Genomic DNA, 22,114 nt, shown 5'->3' with positions numbered 1-22,114 from the left:
GCATCAGAGGAGCCGGAAAGCTGACGTTTCAGGCCTAGACCCTGATTTCTGAAGAAGGGTCTAGGCCCGAAACGTCAGCTTTCCTGCTTCTCTGATGCTGCTTGGCCTGCTGTGTTCATCCAGCTCTACACCTTGTTATCTCAGATTCTCCAGTTCCTACTATCTCTAAAAATCTGCACATATGGCTTTCAAATACCATTGTTTTGTTGCCCCGATGTTATAAACGTACAGTTCAATTGCAACAGTTACTCCTTATGTCATTCATATGTTACAAATAGATGAGATTTAACACGAACAGTTTGTTTTGTCCCTTCTGATTTTGGATGTTAAAAACATTTTTAAGAGTTGCACAGTTTGCCCAGCATACAAGTCACATTTGCTACATACATGGTCATTGAAGACCACTGTCTGAAAAACAGTAAGAAGCCTGAGATTTCTAAACAAAAAGGGCCTGGTGCTCTTAAGACCAATAGAAAAGTGCAGGAGTTGGGAGCCTTTAGAAGGAAGCAGCAGACAGCAGAATTAAAGAGTCAAAATTTCATAAGTCAACAGTATTATGACTCTAAAATGGAGGGATTGGGAAGTAAACAGTAATCCAGTGCTAGAGAAGCATAGGATGGTTGGAGACAGTAAGAACTGCAGATGCTGGAAGTTAGAGTCAATAAATGTGGAGCTGGAAAAAACACAGCAGGTCAGACAGCATCTGAGGAGCAGGGAAGTCAACGTTTCAGGCCGAAACCCTTCGTCAAGACTGAGGAGGGGCGGGGTGTGGGAGAAAGGATAGATGGGATGGAGATAGATGAATGCAGGTAGGGAGTATTGTGGTTGGTCAGTAGGAAAATGGAGAGGTTGGGGGTGGAGAGATTTTGAAGCTGGTGAAGTCAATATTCAGGCCATTGGGCTGTCAGCTCCCAAGGTGAAATATCAGGTGTTGTTCCTCCAGTTTGCATTGAGGAAGCTAAGGATGGACATGCCTCTGGGAGGGGGTGATAAAGCGGATGGAAACCGGTTGGTTGGTGTGTACAGAGCGCAGGCACTCCGCAAACCGGTCCCCGAGACTGCGTTTGTGGTCTCCTTGATATAGAGGAGACTACCACATCGGGAGTAACAGACACAGTAGATGAGGTTTGATGAAGAGCAAGTGAATCTCTGCTGGATTTAACAGGATTGTTTGGGGCCTTGGATGGAGGGGAGAGGGGAGGTGTAGGGGCAGGTGTAGCATCTCCTGCAGTTGCAGGGAAAGGTATTGGGTGTATGATGGAGGGGTTAGTGGGGAATGTGGACCTGACGAGGGAGTCAGAGTGAACCTCTGAAAAGTGGACAGGGAGGTCAGGGGAATATCTTTTTGGTGGTGGCGTCTGTTTCTAGGTGGTGGAAATGTTGGAGGATGATGATGCGTTGTATTTGAAGGTTGGTGGGGCGGTATGTGAGGACTAAGGGGACTCTATCCTTATTGTTGTTGGAGTGGAGGGGATTGGAGGGCAGAAGCATGGGAAATGGGGGGGGGCGGGTGCGGTGGGGAGATGCGGTTGAGGGCATCCTTAAAAACAGAGGGGAAACTATGGTCCCTAATGTAGGAGGATATCTGGGAAGTCCTAGAGTAGAACACCTCTGGAGCAGATGGGATAGCATTTTTACAGGAGGGTGGGTGAGAGGAGGCGGAGTCGAGGTAACAAAGTCAGTGGGTTTGAAATAGACATCAGTGGTGAGTCGGTTAATCAGAAACAGAAATGGAGAGGTCCAGGAAGGGGAGGGAGGTGTTAGAAATGGTCCAGGTAAATTTCAGTGCGCGGTAGAAGGTGTTGGCGAAGTAGATGAACTGGTCAAGCTCCTCACACGAGCACGAGGCAGCACCGACACAGTCAATGTAGCAGAAACAGAGGGGAGGGATAATGCCAGTGTAGTTGAAGAGGGAGTGTTCCACGAATCCTACAAAGAGGCAGGCACAGCTCAGACCCACACGGGTGCCTATGGCCACCTGTTTGGTTTGAATGAAGTGGGAGGATATGATTGTAGAGAAATTAGAAGATGAGAATACTGGTCAGTTTGCTGGGACACGAGTGCCAGTGAAGCTTGATAAGAATCATTTACAGGACATAATATAGGAGGCCATTCAGGTTACGAGTTTTTGAATTTCAAGTTTGTGAAGGTCCAAAAGGTGATGAATGTGTAGATTAAGGACTCTGCAACAATGACAATGCTCAGCAGCTGACATCAGTCTTGCCAACTGAATTGACAAGGAGCAAGAATTTCAGATTGTAAAAACATGCTGAAGTTGCATACCTCTAGATCTAGCATGTAAGAGCAACTGGAAAGGTTGACAAGTTGAGGCTAGAGACATGAGCATGACAGGGACAAAAGTGTTTCAGTTTGTTGTTGTTGTGGAGTTTAAAAAAAGGATATTTTGACTCTTCTATATTTTTATATCAAATGATATGGGGTAAAATCAGCAACAGTTAAAGAGTTGCTGATGGAACAATAAAAATAAAAGTATTAGCATTCATACAGAAGTGAACCATACCCTTGTAGATGTTGCTCCAGGGTAACATATTAAGAAAGGACTAACATGCCACCAGAAAAGTATCATGCTCACCTAAAAGCATTTGAGGAGACTGTGCACCTTGGAAAAGATATTAGGAATCATAAGAAGGTAGTACCACTGAGCTGACAATGAAGGGTTGGTGAAGGAGACCAAAATGGTCATTAGTCCTAGAAGTGGCGAGAGAAGAAAGCGGAACACACGGGCCACTGTCATAGCCATATTCAGAGTTCTAGAACAGGCTGAAAATTGGATTGAAGGAACAAACTGTGATGTCGGTGCTAACTTCTTTTGCTTTTTGACATATTCAAGGCGAGATATAAACAGGACTATATCTGCATACCAATGTATGCATTTGGTCTAGGGAAATAATGGTTTATAACAATCCAAAGAATTAGTTATCCTTTCTCTTTCAGACTTGTTAAACAGTGTCCTGTTCAATTACTGAAGTTGAAGTGTATTCTATTGTTGACCGTTTGTACCTAATTATCTTTGAGGCTAGAATTCCATTGTACATGGATTAAAAGCAATCAAACAGGTTACTAGAATTCATACTGACATGAAAGCAAGTTTAATGACAACGTAATTAAGTCATGATGTATGAGGCAGTCATTCATCCAGTTGAATTTGTTGCATTTTGTAAGCTGTCAGTTCATTTCTTTAATCCCAATTCCCTTATACTCTTGGCTTCCAAGTAATCACTTATCTCCCTTTTAAATATCTTGCTCGATTCTGTAATTAGGATCCTCTGGGGCAAAGCAACTTCTCCCAATTGTGTGGAAATTTCTTCTTTGCTTGATCACAAGACTAAATGTTTGTACTTGTGAAAGATATGATTTTTAAAACATTCAACTGGTTTGAACGGTTGCAAACTGAATTGAGACAAGGTGGATTGCTTAAAAATATAAGGTCACCTCAAGGTCAAGGAAAGAAAACAAAAGAATCAGCTTCAGGAACAAACATGGAAGAAGTGTCAAGGAGCTGACCACTTGAAAATAACTGAACTCCTCAGCCTCAGGTTTAAACATTAATGTCTCAAAAGCTGAGGAACTCTAAACTGTGTAATCTTTTATCTTTCTTAATAGTGAACATTACTATCCCCTTTAACTCTTTGTTTGTGTAAAAGTACACATATTGAGAAGGTCCAAGTGACTGCAGGAGAGCCATATGCTTGATGTCACAGCTTTATTATTTTTCCTGGTGTTAGCATGCAGTAAAAATTGCTCTTTCACTCAAGAAAACCCTGTGATTGGTCCCTTATTTCTTACAGTAAAAACAGTTAACTACATTTTAACGCATGTCTAAACCTAATTTAAACCTTTGTTGTGACCAATTGAAGCTAAAAAGAAGGGAATCCAATGTGCATGCTCCTTCTCACCTAGTCATAACAGGTTTTAGATGCTTTGGCTTGAATTGCAAGAAGAGATTTCTTGCTGTGGAACAAACCATTGACTTTCACAGATGTGAAAAATTCAGGTTGGGTTCCTGACAGGGTAAACATTGAACAAAATTTTTTTTTTTTCCTCTTTCACTTACATGGAAAACACCTTTGGTAAAATGCTCACGCAAGAAGCCAGCTTCTTCTCCACAATGGTCCTAGGGAGGGAGGTCAAAAAATATTCATTATCAAATCAACTGAGCCCACTTCTATGTTTGAAGGATAATCAATAATTTATACCTCATTTTATTATTGTAGTAGTTGCCCTTTATCATCTTTAAAATGTCTCCAGAACTGGATATGCTCAATTCAACATGTTACCATGACAACCCAGATAGTGGTAGCAAAGCAAGATTCTATTTTCTGTTCTCACACAATTTAATTAGTAGAATGGCAGTTCATCTGCATTTTGTTTAAAAGTCTATGCAACTTGACAAATTCATGCTACCCTTTCGCATTGGCCAGTTTCTACTTCCTCTATCTACTTGTGCAGTTTAATGTGAAAAGCAGCCAAACAAAGAACATTTTAACATACTAAATAATGATGAGAAAAGATGTTGCTTGGAGGGGTGACTGATGGAAAAGTGTCATTGATGTCACCAACCAATTGCACCATCTGTGAGATTATTCACTAGGTTCCATTTTGAAGTAGAGAACGGATCTTGAAATCTCATAGCAAAATGATGTTTCAGCTATAGACGGAAGAGAGTGTTCAAACAAGGCTCGAAGTCCTATCAAACTAAGCCTGGATATACCCACGTTACCCAAATGGTCATAAAGCACTCTGCTCAATTCAGAGAGCAATGTGTTTCCACCCCACAAATCTCCGCATTCAAAGGATTATCTTCTGCCATTATTAGAAATTTAGTTAAGTCCATCACGAGTAAGTACAGAGCTACAAACTGAGTAAGTATTTATTGGGAATAAATGTCACCTCTTGTTCATTAGACCTGTCCTCATTTGTTCAATTTTCATGAGCTTTTGACAGGTAGAAGAATACATCGAGGACCTGAGTGGAGAGGACAAGCTATTGAGCATCTCCTAAGCAATTCAGATTAAACTATTGCTAATGAACAAGGCAGAATTTGAACTATGATGAGAGAGATTTTGAAGTCAAATGAAGTACAGTAATCAAAAGTGAGTAAAAGAAAGATTGCATATGAGATATGGTAATGAAAAATGGACCAGTCGGTCATTCCATTTCATGCTAGTTATTGTGCTGCACTCAAACCACCTGCCACCTTACCTCGAAATCCACCACACAACCCTCAATTTCTTTCACCCCAAAAATCCTCATCTCACATCCATGTAAAGACATCTAGACTATTTGCTTGGTAGCAGGTTTTATGTTGTTACCATTTTTTGGGGTAAAGACTTTTTTTCTTGAACTCCTATTTGTTTGTTTAGTGATGCTTTTGTATTGATTGGCACCAGTTATGCTGCTCCCCTACAAAGAAAACTCCCTCTCTGTATACGCTCTATCAAAACCCTTCATTAGTTTTTAGATAACTCTATTAGGTTTTCCTTTCACAGGAGGAAAGACCCAATCAATCCTTTCTAGGGATTTTTATAATCTCATCCTTGTGAATCCTCTGAACACCATCTATAATCTTTTATAATATGGTGACCAGAACGGCATGCAAGACAAGTCTGATACAACTAAAATACAATATAAATTCAAATAACTTCCCTTCTTTGAATTTCACCTGTTTAGAACTACAACCTAGTACTTGGTTTACTTTTGTTATGGCTTTCCTAACCTATGGCATAACTTACAGTGAGTACTTGTACTCGAGTTCCCTTTGTTCCTCTACAAGTATTAATCGTGCTTCCTACTAAAAGAAGGATTAAGTGGGAGAGAAAAAAAGGGTTACAAAAATTTTTTTTTTTTAATAAGTATAAAATAATCAAAATCTGAAGGAATGAAGATCTACACTTGTAAAGGTATATTTTCAGTGTTAAAGATTGTCATGCCATTAAAGAGCTTACGTACGCTCACCACAGATTGTTAGGGCATACCTGTTTCAGTTTAAGTGCAGGAACTTCACACTTTTCAATACATTTGATTGGTGCATCAACACAGATGTTGTTTTGCTCTGTAAACTGTACTAAAAGGTGACCTTTGGACTTCTGGATTTTTGCCTTTAACTGTACGTATTTGCTATCCTGAACTTGTTACCAACCTTCCCACCAAAAAAAAACTGAAGTGCCATTAGCGTAGCCGTTATTTGGTAGTAAATTATGGTATTTTATTATTTAAAACCTACATGAAACTAATATGGGTGTAATTTCAGTACTTCACTCAAAAATTAAACAAAGCGCTTAGTGAACTAGTTGTACTTGTAACTGATTTATTTGGGTGGTCAGTGGAGCCTTAAAGCAATCAAGAAATTTAAAACTGGGGAGTATCCACTTCAGAACAAAGTATTATTCAGCTGTTAGGATCCATCAGTTCTAGATATCCATGGAATCAACAGTTTTTAAAAGAATAACTGGACCTACCATCTGTTTACAATATACCTTTATAACGTTTGTGGTCCAAAACAATTGACACTGTCAATTGTTTAAGAAAATTTCTGCTTTTTATTCCTGACATTAGTGGACAGAGTGGGGACACTGATGCCTCCAAGTACACCTCCAAACCAGACCCCACCCTGATTTGATATGACAAAAAAAAAAAAAAAATCACTGTTCCTTCCCCGTTGCCGAGTCAAAATCATGACATTCCCTTTCTGACAGCACAGAGAGAGCACCTGCTCATATCAACTTCTGCAGATAAAGAACACATGCAAGACAGAATTTCAAAACTGCAGATGAAACAAAAAAAAACCTTAGGGTTGTGAACTGGGAGGAGAGATAGTGGTGACTTTGAAAGGACATATTCAGACTGGTGGAATAGGCAGACACATTTCAGATGAAATTTAACGTGGAGAAGTATGAATGGTACATTTTGGTAGGAAGAATGCAAGACAGGCAACATAATATGAAACAAAGGAAGCCATTTTAAACGGGGTGTAGGAGCAGAGGGACTAGAGGATATATGCACACAAGTGTTGAAGGTGGCAAGGCAGGATGAGAAATGGCTGAAAAAAAAAAAAGCACATGGACTCCTGGTCTCTAAACATAGGTACATAGCTTACAAAAGCAAGAATGTTATGGAAACACTGGTCCAGCCTGAACTGGAGTATTATGTTGAATTCTGGGCACCAAATGGTTAGAAGAATGTGAAGGTATTAGGAGAAGCTGCAGAAGAGATTTACTGGCAGAGTTCCAGGGTTGAGGGACCTACAAAGGATAGGCTGGAGACATTGGGGCTGTTCTCCAAAGAGAAGGTTGAGACATTATTTGATCAAAGCATTCAAAATCTTGAGGATTCTGGACAGAGAATAATCAGGAAGAAATGTTCCATTAAGGGTCAAGAAGCCAAGGTCACTGGTTTGGGCAGCAGCAAGAGACCCAAAAGGGGATATGAGGAAAAATAAATAACTTTAATACAACAATTGCTAAGAACGTGAGATGCACTGCTGGGAAGACTAGGATGGATAGCTTCAGTCACAGCTTTCTCAAAAGGAATGGATAATTATCTGAATTGAATATATTGGATGGGCTTTAGGTAAATGGTAAGGATATGTGACTAGCTGAGTTGTCCTTACAGAACGCCACTACAGGCCTGGACCCCTCCAGTGTTATGACCATTCCATGCCCGCGGCTACAGATCCCCAGGAGGTAACGAACACACTTATCTCACTAAAGACTACAGGTAATCTCTCTTGCCTATGTATTCTATGTTTAGTTGTGTTTAATTTATACGTGATATTTGGTTCAGTTATTAAGCAATTCACTAAAATACATAGTACAGATGGAATATGATGAGATCTAAAGTCAACTTCAAAGTCCTATTAGATACATGAAGTTTGTGGCTGGATTATGAATGAAATTAAACCCCTCGTCCCAACCTGGAAAGTGTATATGCATAATTAATAAGATTCAAGTTGCAAAAGATCAACTAGGTCAGTTGAACTACAGCATGATCTACAGACTCATCTTCAAACATTCAGTCAGGCTGCAACTAACAGGAAGATTTGCTTCAGCAGTGCAATTAGCCACACAGTGTTGCTTCAATAAGTCCAAAATTAGTGCAGCCTCTTCAAGAATGCAATCAGGTTGATGCTGGAGCCTTAATTTGGTTACCCTTTTCTTGGGGACTAAATGGGTTGGAACTTTAAGTGAGGATGTAATAAGGTTTTGTTGTAAATATGCCCATCAATACTCATTGTTGAGGTTCTCAAGGTTGGCCATATAGGTGAAGTAAGATGCACTGGGAGTCACAATCCAAAATTAGACTTTCAGATGAGAGCAGAAAAATAAGGGAAAAACATTTTGAAAAATGTATTGAAATACAGCATTAGCAAATTCAGAGAATTTAAGATAGAACTGTGTTATTGCAGGAATTATCTAAAACATTTCTACAGATGATCAATGTGAGAAATTTCAATTCTGATGCGGTGTTTTTTTTATTCCAACCAAACCTCTGGGAAGACAGGTGTGGAATACAACTAAATCTTCAATCCTTTTCAAATTAGATGCTTATAAAATCATAAGTTCCTGTTAAACTTCTTAGTTCATCAATGGGGAATTAAATGAACATAAGCTGTTAGTGATCCATGTTTCTGAAAGACTATAAAATGAAAGCAGTAACTATAACTTTTGTAATCATAATAATTCTGAAATATTTTACATGGTACATTGTGATTTAATGGAAATTCATGATTCTGCCAGAATTTCAATTATTGAAAGGACAACAAAGGTTGGAAGATGCAGGGTACATAAGCAAAATATTAGTCATTTCTTCCTTTTCCTAATACTGGCTGGCATATGTCTAGATTCAATTGATTCTAGTAATTTTATTTTGTGGAATAATAATTTCATTGCTCTGAGTGAATTCAGGTAATGAATTGAAACATAATGCTAGTAACTAAATTATTTATTTTATACCTTGCAATAACTTTGCCAACTTGTTCATTGGGACAGCTGAGAAAAACTACAGAATGCGTTCCAGAAATATAGTTTCCAGTAATGGCTGAGAACAAGTATACAGCAACATTCTTTAGCCCTGGATATAATAACAGGCCCATAACCAGAACCTAAAGACAAAGGAAAGCAGAAAGTCACCGGTTAGTTAATTGTCCAAAGTTTAAAGCAGATGTGAGATCGACACTGTCAGGTTAACAGACAACACTGAAGATTTTCAATTTCACACGGTGATTAGACATACGTTGCTTAAGCTTGTTTCAAGTCTGTCCCTCAATCAAACCTAGACTTGCTTCCAAGATCACCATCTGGAGAAACCCTGAGAATGAATTCTAGGTTACCAGGCAAAAGAATTTAAACCTGCTAACCTGAAATTATAGACAACAAGGTGTAGAGCTGGATGCACACAGCAGGCCAAGCAGCATCAGAGGAGCAAGGAAGGCTGACGTTTTGGGCCTAGACCCTTCTTCAGAACACTCTGCTGTGTTCATCCAGCTCTACACCTTGTTATCTCAGATCGTCTAGCATCTGCAGTTCCTGCTAAACCTGAAATTATATTCTGATTTTGGTAAACTAACTCAACCTAGAGCCAGGGACACCTTTTCTTTGAAAAAAGAAATTGGCAAAGCTTTGAACAACAATACACAATCATTGCCTCTTGCTAAAAATGGTTTAGAACATTTTTAATTGAGGAATATAATTTCATTGAGTCTGTCACTTTCCATCACTTTTGTTTCAAATATTATCTTGGACTCAGCCTATTGCTTTAAGTCAAAGTCTACAAAATGAGAAAGCTAAACTCCAAATGTACATTTAAACATTATGCTTTACATCATCATTAGTACAGATGATGTGGCAGAGCGCCATATTTAATTTGCTGTCCACAGCACAATTTAACACCCATTTTTGCATAAGCTCCAGAGACCGTCAAGTGATCAGACCAGAATTTTCAGATGTATTAACCAGAGGCCAGTTGCTGCTCTCAGTTATTGCTTAGTAAAACCAACACCAATAGTGGCATTTACACATGCACATGTAAGTACAGAATTCTGGAACCTGCTGTCAGAGATATCCTGTGCCACTTTTATAGGATGTGATGGTACAGTTTTCACCAATGGAATTAACAGATTAATTAATTAGTGTTACGGCATGAACTTAAGTTAATTGCCCTTTACATTTCTGCTCTGCAGATTAGATTTTAAAACAAAATCTATTCAGGAAAACCTCACTTTTAACGTTACACTAAATTATATCCTGATGAAAAACCTCTCTGGCCCTGAAGAAACTTAAATGTGGATTCTCATTCCCTCCAGAAAAGAATTAGATGTTGCAAGCATTTAAATAATAAACATGTGTTTAGGTATTTAAGTTTTCCCTTAATCCCATATGGATGGCCCAATCTATTTCACATTCCACAAAATTAAATGCAATTTATATTTGTTTTTTCACTTTCTGCGCTGCCATCCTTGAGGATTTTTCAACCTGACTGATCAGCCTTCCTGATCGTGAACTTCGTGGATCATCTATGGAGAGGGTGTCAAATTTGCATCAACTTCAGAAGGGGACATCCATGCTTTACAGCCAATGAAAACCAAAGAAATGTTTTATTTGAGGTACATGGTGAATAATATTCCTTCACCGTAAAACTCAGTCTGATGTTTCTGAATGGATTTGAACGGTGGGAAATCAAACATAAGAGAGTGTAAAACTGACTCTATTCCATAGTCAGAAATCATGTTTTAAAGAAGCACGTGATCATTTATAACTATGCTTTAAACTTTCTATCCAACTCTGAGGCAAATAGTCAGTCGTCATGTTTATATTTAAACTCTATTAATCATTGCACTTTTTTCAGTCAAATGGTTCCAATTATCATAGTACTACGGCAGAAATAAAGTTTATTGCAATCTCAGCTCACTAATTACAGAGTCGTGTAGTCCAGATTTTGCAGAATTGCCTATTTTGATCTGCATTATCAATTCCCTTCAGCTGCTTTAGATGAACATGCTATCTACATCTGAGCTTGAATCACTGGTGAAAAGCCAAAGACCCCTTAGACAGCATCTTCCAAACCCACGACCAACACCATCTGGAAGGACAAAGGCAGCAGATACATGGGAATACCAACACCTGCAAGTTCCCCCTCCAAGCCACTCATCATCCTGATTTGGTAAAATATCACTGTTCCCTCATATTTGCTGAGTCAACATCTTGGAAACATCAGGTGTACCTACATCCCAAGGCCTGCAGCAGTTCAAGAAGCAGATTTACCATCACCTGCTAGAGGGCACTTAGGATGGGTGATAAATACTGGCATAGTCAGTGAAATTCACATTCCCCAAATGAATAAAAATCATTGAGGTCCCAAAAGAGGGAGCCTTCTGTGATTACATATTGTAGTACTCGTGATCTTGGTTCTGCTACGTAAATGTGTAGCTTTAAGTGAGAAGGTATCAGGAAGAAGTTTTGCTATTTATGCAAATATCTTTATTTCCGCTTCAGTTGAAGACAGCAGATTAATCACTATGTTTGTGGGCCACTGGCAGCTTGAATGAGTCAACAAATAGCACAGAAAGGAGAATCAGCTCCAAGCTGCTTTGGATTTTCTGACTCAGAATTGCCGCGTGATATGGGCTTTTGCTTTAATTTGTGCGAATAAGAATAACTGCCTGGATTTTGATGGCCAGATTATCATTCTTGCAGCATAGATGGGAGTTGTGCATCAGAACATGCAACATAACGTGACAATGACTAAGGAAATTGAAAACTTCCAATGGGCAATTTCCCTGCACCTGGTCGCTCTGAAAACATCGGTTTGAATCAGAAAATTCGGAGAGTTCCACTGCAGTTAATAGTTGCCCAGGAAGAGTTAGAAGATTGAAAGCTTTAGTCTAATTCCTTAGACCATAACACTGTATGAAATAGGAAAAGGAGTAGGCTGTTCGGCCCCTCGAGTCTGTTCTGCTATTTAATAGGATCATGGCTGATCTTTGGCAGCTATTAGATTGATAATTTGGGGAGTGTCATTCTCTCCCCAGTTACACTGTCCCAGAACCCTTAAAACATCCCAGGCCCTAACCCCACAAACCCCATCCCACAACCACCAGACTGATACACTTTCCTCCCTCTGCTTGAACTAACACCAGCGCACCCCTTCACCATGGAACCCGATACTCTGAACACTTGACTTACCTTAAATACACATCTCTTACCTGAAAGAACTGCCCACCTTGCAGTCTGGCACCCTAACCCCACACTTACTCTTTCTCAGGCACTGTCCAATTTTCTGTTCGTGCTGCTGGACACTGAAGTCCCAAGATACAGCAACTATTGCCACGAAAGAGAAAACGTGATTGACTTCCTCCCAATTACCCTGCATTATTAGAGATCATTACCATATCAGGCATGTTCTGCATTTCTGAGGGAGCTGTGATTTGGAATCTGTCTGATTTTTAATGGAGAAAAGTTAAAGCAGTGACATTCTGACAGCGATCAACATTCCTTGGAAAATCCTGCCCAATATGTTCATAAGGCAGAACAATCTGAACAAACTTTGAACATATGGACAATTTGAATGAAGGGTTGAAGCTTTATTTCAAAACAGTTCACAGCAAAGAAACGCTGGCATTGAGGCAGGTGAGTAATTAATTCAGAGTGCAAGTACAGCCAAGAAAAGCACCATACGTACTTGGTAAACATTTAAATACAGTATGGCTGTATAGAGAGCTATTCACAGAGGTGTGAATATAGATCCATGATGTGTGTTTGCTATTGCACTTGAAGATGGACTCATGTCCCTATTACTGCACTTATGGTGGAGACAATGCCTTTAGCTCCCTTGAACTTAAATTTTGGAATTCCCTCGCTAAATCTCTCTAATTTCCTTCCCTTTTCCAGGACATTCCTCATAAACCTCTCTCAATGACCAGGCATTTGACTATATGTTCTGATACTGCGACATGGCTCTATGTCAAATTGGAACATTTTACAATTTTATAAGCACTACATAAATGCAAGCTGTTGCGACATTAAATTGGGCAATTTTCCTGCTATGCCTGATTCCCACCACCCTGTTCTTGGGCAAACTACCAAACCCACGTTGTTCTAGTGGAAGTGAAGAGATATTTGATAGAGTGAGAGTGAGAAAGAGATACAGACAGCCAATGAGTGGATAGATATTCTGGACTATTACCCACCTTCTGTCTATCTCCTACAAGGCATGTTGGGAGAATGGCGTTGGGAGAATGGCAGGATACCCTCACTGGAGTGATGGCATATCAGTGCAGCTTCAACAACTCAAGTTCATCCCCATGCAGTGTCAAGCAGGTCACTTGATCAGCACCCCAACCAGTGACATAAACATCTACACCTTCAGCACTGCATGTCCACTGTGATATGTACTGCAGCAATTGACCAAGTCTATAACAGTAATACCCATCAGGAGGAGAGCAGGGAATGGATGGTAACACTGCTATCTCCAAGTTCTCCTTCACCCATCTTGCTGTTTTGGAAATATAGTGGAAAAATATTTTGCCTCAAAAAGTTTAACGTCCTGAAAATCCCAACTTAACTGTTGGTCAGCAACTCCCTTCTTCCACAAGATCGGCTGCAGCCATTCAAGACGGGAGCCTATTACCACCTTCTCACGGACACCTCAATGCCAGCCTTGTCCACAACCCAGTCACAAATTGCTCCTACGCCAGTGTGTTGAAGTAATGTGCCTGCAGTACATAAGTCAATCACTCCACAGCTACTTCAGGATGAGATCTAGCTGCCAGCTTTCCTACTATGCGAATCGGTTCCCTGTCATCTCCCCTCGCTCGAGACATGGTGACCCTCAGGTTAAATTCGCCAGCACCAGTATCCCTCTGATGAGAGAGGGGAGTCCTCTGTGGTCCTCTAGGACTATGACCTTTACTTTCCACCTACAGTCTCGGTCACGCTCTTTAATTCCATCGCACAGTGTCACTTTATCGCTAGACCTCACCACTTCTCTATTTCCTACTTTCTTCAATCTTCGTGTTGCATTGCAATGTGTAACTTGTCTCTTTTGTTTTGATGACAGGAGATCCTTTGGGGAAAAAATTAAATCATTGCTACAAAATTGTTGTGGTAGACAATTTCAAATCTATTCGTTTTGTTTGTAGCAAGCCGCGATGATATTACTGTCCGTTCAGAAGGACAGCTGCAAACTCACCAAAAGGAGTGTGCTAAACACCGAGCGCAGGGAGCCTTGGAAACGCTGCATGGAACAGCCCGGGTAGTGTACACTCTCTCTCCCCGTGTGTGTGTGTGAGAGAGAGACAGGGAGGGGCACCGAATCAGGAATCGCTGCTGCCTGGGGCCGTAGCTGGAGAATCGGCTGTCACCGAGAGTCAGGTTACCACACCCTACGATAGGATCTGCTCGGTGATTCCTCTTCACTCGATCCCTCTCGCTTTCTCCCAGCCCCCACTTCACTCCGGCTTCGGCCTCTCATCCGCCTTCAAACTCCGGTGACTTTCCACTGTCTCCTGCCTCGCGGCTCGGTTTAATCCCCCCGTCAGGGATCTTCCCCCCACTCCACGACGGTCACCTGGAGATGATCCTTCCCCCGCCGCCAATCACAAAGCAGCCTCACACCCCCAGCCTCTGATTGGTCAGCTTCACATTGGACCTGCTGCAACTCGAGCTGGTCACCTTGAACTTTTGCGAGCTATCGGATAGCGAGTCGGACCAACTCTGACTGGAGAATCCCCTGTAATAATGTTGCCTCACTCTCCTTGAAATGGTTTGTAGTTTATCAGTTTATTTATTCGCATCGATTAACCCAGCACCCACCATTAAAGCTGAACGCTCTGACAGTAATTTGTCTGGTAAAGTATGCCTGGAAATTTCCAGTGATTGGTTAGGGAGAAATTTCAGCCTCTCTGAAGTCTATGTCCTGGGAGCGCTTATGTCGCAGCTCCATATCTATTTTCTCTCCACAGTAGATGCTAATTTATTAGAAGCAGCGTACACTTGTACGGCGCCTTTAACACAGCAAAATACGCCACAGGGTATTTCCCAGTGGCTGGTGTGAGTAAAATGAATATGGAGAGATTAGATTCGATACAGTATGGAGCTGGAGGAACAGAACAGGTCAAACAGCACCAGAGGAGCAGCAAATTCGACGTTTCGCGTCGACACCCTTCATCAGGCCTGGGGTGGAAGAAGGGATCTGGGAAATCAATAGAGGGTGGAGGGGCGGGTCTGGGGGAAGGTAGGTGGGATGGTGATAGGTGGATGCAGGTAGGGGTGGTGCAAATTGGTCAGTGGGATGGGTGGGGCAGATAGGTTAGAAGGAAGATGGACAGGTAGTGTCAGGTCAAAGAGGCGGGGATGAGAGAGAGGATTGGACATGGGATGAGGCTGGGGTTTGGGAGATTTTGAAGCTGAACTCTATATTGAGACCATCGGGCTGTACATTCCTGAGGCAGAACATAAGGTGTTGTTCCTCCAGTTTATGTGTGGCCTTATTGTGACATTGGAGGAGGCCCAGGATGGATATGTTGCAAAGGGAGTGGGAAGGGAAGTTAAAATGGTTGGCAACGGGAAGGTGGTGTTGATTGGAGCGTACAGAGCACAAATGATCCACAAATCGGTCACCGAGTCTGCACTTGGTCTCTCTGATGCAGAGGATACCACATCGGGAGCAATGGATGCAGTGGACCAGGTCGGAGGACATACGGGTGAATCCCTGTCAGATTTGGAAAGTTTGTCTGGGGCTTCAGATGGAGGTGAGAGGGGAGGTGTAGATGTAGCACCTTTTGTGGTTGCAGAGAAAGGTGCCTGGGTGGTAGGGTTAGTGGGGTCTGTGGAGTGGACAAGGGAATCGTGGAGGGAGCGGTCCTTACAGAAAGCAGATAGGGGTGGGGAGAGGAATATCTCTGGTGGTGGGGTCTGATTGCAGGTGGCTAAAGTGGCGGAGGATGATGCATTGGAGGTTGGTGGGGTTGTATGTGAGGACTGGGGGATTCAATCCTTATTGTTGTTGGGGGAGGGGTTTTGAGAGCAGAAGTGCGGGAAATGCAGGAGATGCGGTTGAGTGCATTATGAATCACAGGAGAGGGGAAGGTAAAGTCCTCGAAGTAGGAGGACATCTGGGATGTCCGGGAGTGGAACACTTCATCCCGGGAACAGATGCAGCGGAGGCGGAAGAATCGGGAGTATGGGATTGCATTTTGCAAGAGGGTGGGTGAGAGGAGGTGTAATCAAGGTAGCTATGGGAGTTGTAGGTTTGAAATAGATGTTGGTGCTGAGTCGGTTGCTGAAGATGGAGACAGAGAGGTCCAGGGAGGGGAGGGAGGTGTCAGAGATGATCCAGGTGAATTTGAGGTCGGAGTAAAAGGTGTTGGTGAAGTGGATGAACTGTTTGAGCTCCTCATGGGAGTACGAGGCAGCATCTTTACAGTAATCAATGTAGCAGAGGAAGAGGTGAGAGATTGTGCCAGTGTAACTGTGGAAGAAGGACTGTTCCACGTATCCTGCAGTTCTTGCTATCTCCTAGTGGAGAGCTTAGAATTAGGCAATATAACTAACTGGCCTAGCAAAGTGGGAATGCACTGGTGAAAAAAAAAGTCACTATTTGAGTTAAATATTTTGGAATGGTGAGTAAATTCTGTTGTTGGTAAAAGTGTAACACTCCAATAGCAAAGTTCAATGTTCATACCTATAGTTTGTTTCTTATCTCTCTGGTACTATTGTGTTAGTTGGAACATTGTTCTGAATCAGATTATTATGGGCTGAAATTGATCTTGACTAACACCATTGAATAGACAACTGCAAATCAGCTACTTTTATACTTTGCCCAAATTTTCTTTTGTAAGTTGAAATCTCAACTAATTTGGTGCAACGTAAGTTGAATTTCTTTCTTACTGTTGCAGTAGTTCAGGTGAAAATTTATCATTCATTAGAAAGTGGTACTCCTAGTAGTCTGTTTAACATTCCTCCTGTAGCCAATGCCATCTCAAACAAATTAATCAATTCGTATTTCTTACTATGTGTAAAATGACTGCCTGTACAACATTACACATCAAATTCTTTGTGATGTAATTTACAATATTTCTGAGGGATGCCAACATGGTGCTGTATTAATACAATTTTTTTTTATTCTACACATAACAATTGACTGCAGTTATAAGTTCTATATGTATGTAAATGAAAATTTCAGTAACTTCCTTAAAAATATTTGTTAATTTGCAGGCTATTCAATGTTTTGAACATGGTAGAGCATCACACAACCGGGTTCTGTATAAATATTGAAACTGATATGTGACATTTACATGGCCATTCATCTCTCTCATTTACAAATAGTTTCAACTCCTTCTCATAAATCTCTGAAACAATTTAAAGTTGAGCAGGTTTGAAAATATATGGATTTCCAACAGAATTCATGATGTAGAAAATAAAGTATTGCTTTTGGTCAAAATTGTATAACGTTTAAACAAAGTTGATCAAAATTTAAGAGAGTGGAGCGGGCAAGGTAAGCTTTAATATCATCCGTTTTAGTATATCTTAGAACACTTTAGAAATGCCGATTTAAGATGAGTTGTTTATTTGCATGGTGGTGTACTACAAGAAGAGTATGGTCATCAGGGAGACACGAATGGAGCGATAATCTCATTGGACTACTAATCCAGAGACCTGGACTACTACTCTGAGGACGTGAGTCAAATTTGCTGTGGCAGCTAATTAATTTAAATTCAATGAATTAGTAAAAGTGGAAGATCTATCTGGCTGTGCATTCTTTTTCAAGAAAGAAAATCTGATGTTCTTACTGTTACGTTGGTAGATGAGAAGCCCAATTTTTTTTTAGACATTTTTTATTTGTAATTCCAAAATGTGCTTTTTTTAAAGAGAGGACTGCTACAGATAGGAAAAAAAGATATGAATTCAGTGATTGTTTGGCAAAGTCCTATGTGAAACCAATGGAATGTTGCACCTGTAAAATGTCAAGGAAACTTCAAACAAGGAGAGACTCAACAAGATGATATAACTAGGGGCTGACAATTTCAGCAAAAAGCCTTCTCTTGCAGATATGTCTCCAGGAATATATAAAAGTCAGGGTTAAAGTCTGACCGTAACATGAGTCTGTGTGTGAATGTTATTGGCCAGATGTCCTACTGAGTAGGCTGAATCATTGTAAGAGCCACAGCTTTAATAATGGCCCTTTTAACTATCCTGCATTGCTGGTAACAAAAAGGGAAAGACTTTGTCTCAGTCTGAATGCTGGACTTCAGACACTCTCGTAAGGAATCGGAACAACAGAATTTCTACCAACCTGCAAAACCAAGTTTCTCAAAGTTGACTGTCAGTCTACTCAACAGTCAACACTACTACTGCCATCCACCACTAGCTACCACATCATCTATGTGTTCTTCATGAACAATTATGAAATATTAATGAGCTATTTCCACTAGAACTCAGGGGCATTGTCTAAGAATTAGTGTTAGCCCGTTCAGGAGAGTGTTTGGAAGCACTTCTACACATAAAGGGTGGTAGATATTTGGAACTCTGTCCACAACCAGCAGTGGGTGCTGGATCAGTTGTTAGTTATAAATCTGAGATAGGTAAAGTTTTATTAGGCAAACGTATAAGGATTACAGGTATATGGAGTTAGGCCACACATCAGCCATAATTTTATACAATGGTGGACGGGGCTCCAGAGGCTGAATGGCCTACTCCTGTTCTTCTGTTCCCAATCAGAGGCTCTGTGGTTATTTTTTCCCATTTTTACCTTTTTGGACTTGCCTTTTATTTCACAAGTTTTTGCACACGTGTGTTTATTATTTCTTCTCGTATTTGGTAATTAATAAACTCACTCTTTTGGTCAATTCAAGAAAGCTTGGTTAAATTGTCTGCTTTTAAAACACAAGTTCTTTGGAGTCTGGGAGAAAGGTATCCGAAAATAAGGGATCCTTTTTAAATTAACCTTGTTGTGGCCAACTGAGAGGGTGGATAAATAAAGAGGCAGAGCCAGTTCATCCTTCCTCACCCAGGAGTTTAGGGATTTGGGGTATCCTGTCTGGAACTGTAACAAATTGGGGAACCTCACTTGGAGTCTGTTTCGAACATGATCTGTATCTGTCTTCTTGGTGATTATGGACCAACTACCTCCCAAACTGTCCTTCCATGCGACTATCCCCTACTTCATAGCAATTAGGAATGGGTAGCGAACGCTGTTCTTGCTGTTAACATCACATCACATCAAAGAATTAAATAATAATATATTTGGTGCTTCAAACTCATTGCTTGTGTATATGGAAACGTCAAAGTGGGTACAAGAAAATAAAATAGTGTATGTGTGTGTGTAGGTTGAGGTGGTTCCTAGAAGGCATAAATGGATAGAATAAGCAGTCACTTCCATCATTTAATTCCCATTCTTGTTTTCCGAGGCAAAAATGTCAGAAAAGCTATAAAAGTAGTTAGGGTGTCACTGGATTTTATCTTTGTTTATGTTCTGAGCCCATTCTTCCAGGGAATTATATGTTACTATAAGGTCGCCTCTCATTCTTTTAAACTCCAATTGGCATGGCCCCAATAAGAAGCAACCATAGTCTAGAAACCATTTAGTTGCCAAGACATTTGGACAGGTAGATGGATAGGAAAGGTTTAGAGGGATATTGATCAAACAGAGGCAAATAGGACTAGTTTAATTTGGGAAACCTGGTCGGCATGGATAAGTTGGACTGAAAGGTCTGTTTCCGTGCTCTATGACTCTAAGTTAAACCATTTTATAGGTGAGAAGTTAATAATGCTTAGGTTCTAGTTAGATATTTGGTTCAATCAACTTAACATGAAAACCCAATGGTTCATTGTCAATATTAAGAGTTGTAAAAGTAATGTTGTATAGAGCAATTAGTAAGACAAACATAACCAACTACAAGATAATTCTCGAATACCCACAGATTTTTTTTCAACTTGTATCAATCCAATTTGATTAGTTTCTTGTGGGAGAGAATAGTAACAAAGTTCCCCACCCATTTCCATTTTCAACATTTTAGGGTAGTTCCTTATCTGAGATAGATAGAAACATAGGAAATGGGAGCAGGAGTAGACCATCCAGCCCTTTGAACCTGCTTTGCCATTCAATATGATCATGACTGACCATCCAACTCATACCCTATACCCACTTTCTGCCCATACCTTTTGATTTCTTTAGCCATAAGAACTATATGTAGTTCCTTCTTGAAAACATTCAATTTTTTGACCTCAACCATCTTCTGTGGCACAGAATTCTGCAGACTCATCACTGTCTGGGTGAAGAAACCTCTCCTCATTGCAGTCTGAGATCTCCTACCCCTAACCTTAGATTTTATTACCTGGTTCTGAACTCCTAGTCATCAAGAACATCCTTCCCTTGATAATCCTGTCTAGTCCTGCTAGAATTTTAAAGGTTTCTAAGACGCACCCTCTGCATCATTCTTGTAAACACCAGTGAATATAGAACTAACCAATCCAATCTTACTTCCTACGTCTGTCCTGCCATCCCAGGCATTGGTTTGGTAAACCTTTGTTGCAATCCCTCCAGAACAACCAGGACAGGGAGGTACACTCCTCTGTGTGAGCTCCTTTTTCTGCCTGCTCCTATATGTAAAAATATGGGCACAATTAGGTCACCTTATCAACACCCACAACCTGAATACACAGTATTAATGCAGTTGATATGGAGAATGTATGTTCTTACAGCTAACAATAAACCATCACTCACTGGAAAAGTAAAAGAAGGGATTGCCTATTCAAGAATGCTGAGTACTTTTCCCATTAACTTTGTTGTACTGCTGAAATACTTTTTGAAATAAGTTGCACTACAAAATTCTCACAGTGGGATTATTAGTGCATGCAAGACAATATTGTTCTAAATGCTTCATTGTGCAATGAAGGCATTTAAGTGCACAGCATGAGGATTTGAATGCCAGCTGAAATCCAAATTTGAGTCTGGATTCTCATTTAAACCCCTTCATGGATCTGAACCTACATATCCATCATCTTCAGCTCCATAACCCTCGGGGATATCTGTGCTCTTCTAATCTCTGGCCTTTTGCTCATTTTCAATTTTGATTTTTCCACAATTGGTGGCTATGTCTTTAGTTGCCTAGGCCTTAAACCTCGGGACATCTTCCATACACCTCTCCACTTCTCTAACTCGCCTCTTCCTTTGACGAAACTGTTTCAAACCTACCTCTTTGACCAAACTTTAGGCCATAAGACTTACTATTTCCTCATGTGTCTTGGTGTCATCCTTTGTTTTATACTTCTGTGAAGTGTTTCATTATGTTAAAGGAAATGTGGATTGTTATTGCAATTACTGTCTGAATGAGATATCTGGCACTGACATGCTGGAGGTTTTGGTGGTTGCTGCTGCTATGAACACATTTTAACCTGATAAAAAGTTACATGAGCTGCATGCAGTGGGTCCCCGATTTACAAAAGTCCAACTTAAGAATCGAATCCCATGCAGGGATGTGTTCATATTAATTTTAAAGCTCCAACATGCAAATGTTTCCTCATACGTACGAATGGCTATTTTATATTGTCCTGCATTGCATTCTGACATGCATACAAATCGACTTGCAAATGGACTGAAGTTGTGACTGTTGGAGATCAGTCATTTCAGCTTCAGGACATCTCTGCAGGAGTTCCTCACAGTAGTGACCTAGGCCCAGCCATCTTCAGTTGCCTCATCAATGATCTCCCTTCCATCATAAGGTCTGAAGTGGGGATCTTTATCGAAGTTTGCACAATGTTCTCAGCCGTTCGCAATTCCTCAAATATTGAAGCGTTCCATGTCCAAATGCAGCGTGACCTGGACAACATCCAAGCGTGGGCTGAAAATTGGGAAGTAACACTCATGCTGCATAAATGCAAGCCAATGACTATTTCTAACCATTCCTCCTTGACCTATTCAATGGCATTACCATCACTGAAATCTCCACTGTCAATATCCTGGGGGTTACTATTGACCAGAAACTGAACTGGACTAACCGTATAAATAGGTGCAGAACTGGATGAACACAGCAGGCCAAGCAGCATCATAGGAGCAAAAAGGCTGACGTTTCGGGCCTAGACCCTTCATCAGAAATGAA

The 22,114-nt window shown here is 40.7% G+C and overlaps 1 protein-coding gene across 1 annotated transcript in view; it reads right to left on the bottom strand.

Annotated features, from left to right (window-relative positions):
* zgc:63972 (protein CutA homolog) overlaps positions 1-14,764 on the bottom strand; it is a 21,276-nt gene extending 6,512 nt beyond the window's left edge. The window contains exons 1-3 of the mRNA XM_020511608.2: positions 14,206-14,764; positions 8,973-9,121; positions 4,076-4,135 (exon numbers count right to left, since the gene is read on the bottom strand). Of these exons, the coding sequence (XP_020367197.1) occupies positions 4,076-4,135; positions 8,973-9,121; positions 14,206-14,256 (260 nt within the window). The 5' untranslated portion in view covers positions 14,257-14,764. The remainder of the gene's footprint in view (positions 1-4,075; positions 4,136-8,972; positions 9,122-14,205) is intronic.
* Positions 14,765-22,114: the final 7,350 nt, after the last annotated feature.

The sequence above is a fragment of the Rhincodon typus genome, chromosome 28 (assembly GCF_021869965.1).
Source record: "Rhincodon typus isolate 14 chromosome 28, sRhiTyp1.1, whole genome shotgun sequence".
Lineage (NCBI taxonomy): Eukaryota > Metazoa > Chordata > Chondrichthyes > Orectolobiformes > Rhincodontidae > Rhincodon > Rhincodon typus.
The sequence above is the reverse complement of the archived record's forward strand: the minus strand, read 5'-3'. Positions and strand labels throughout refer to the sequence as shown.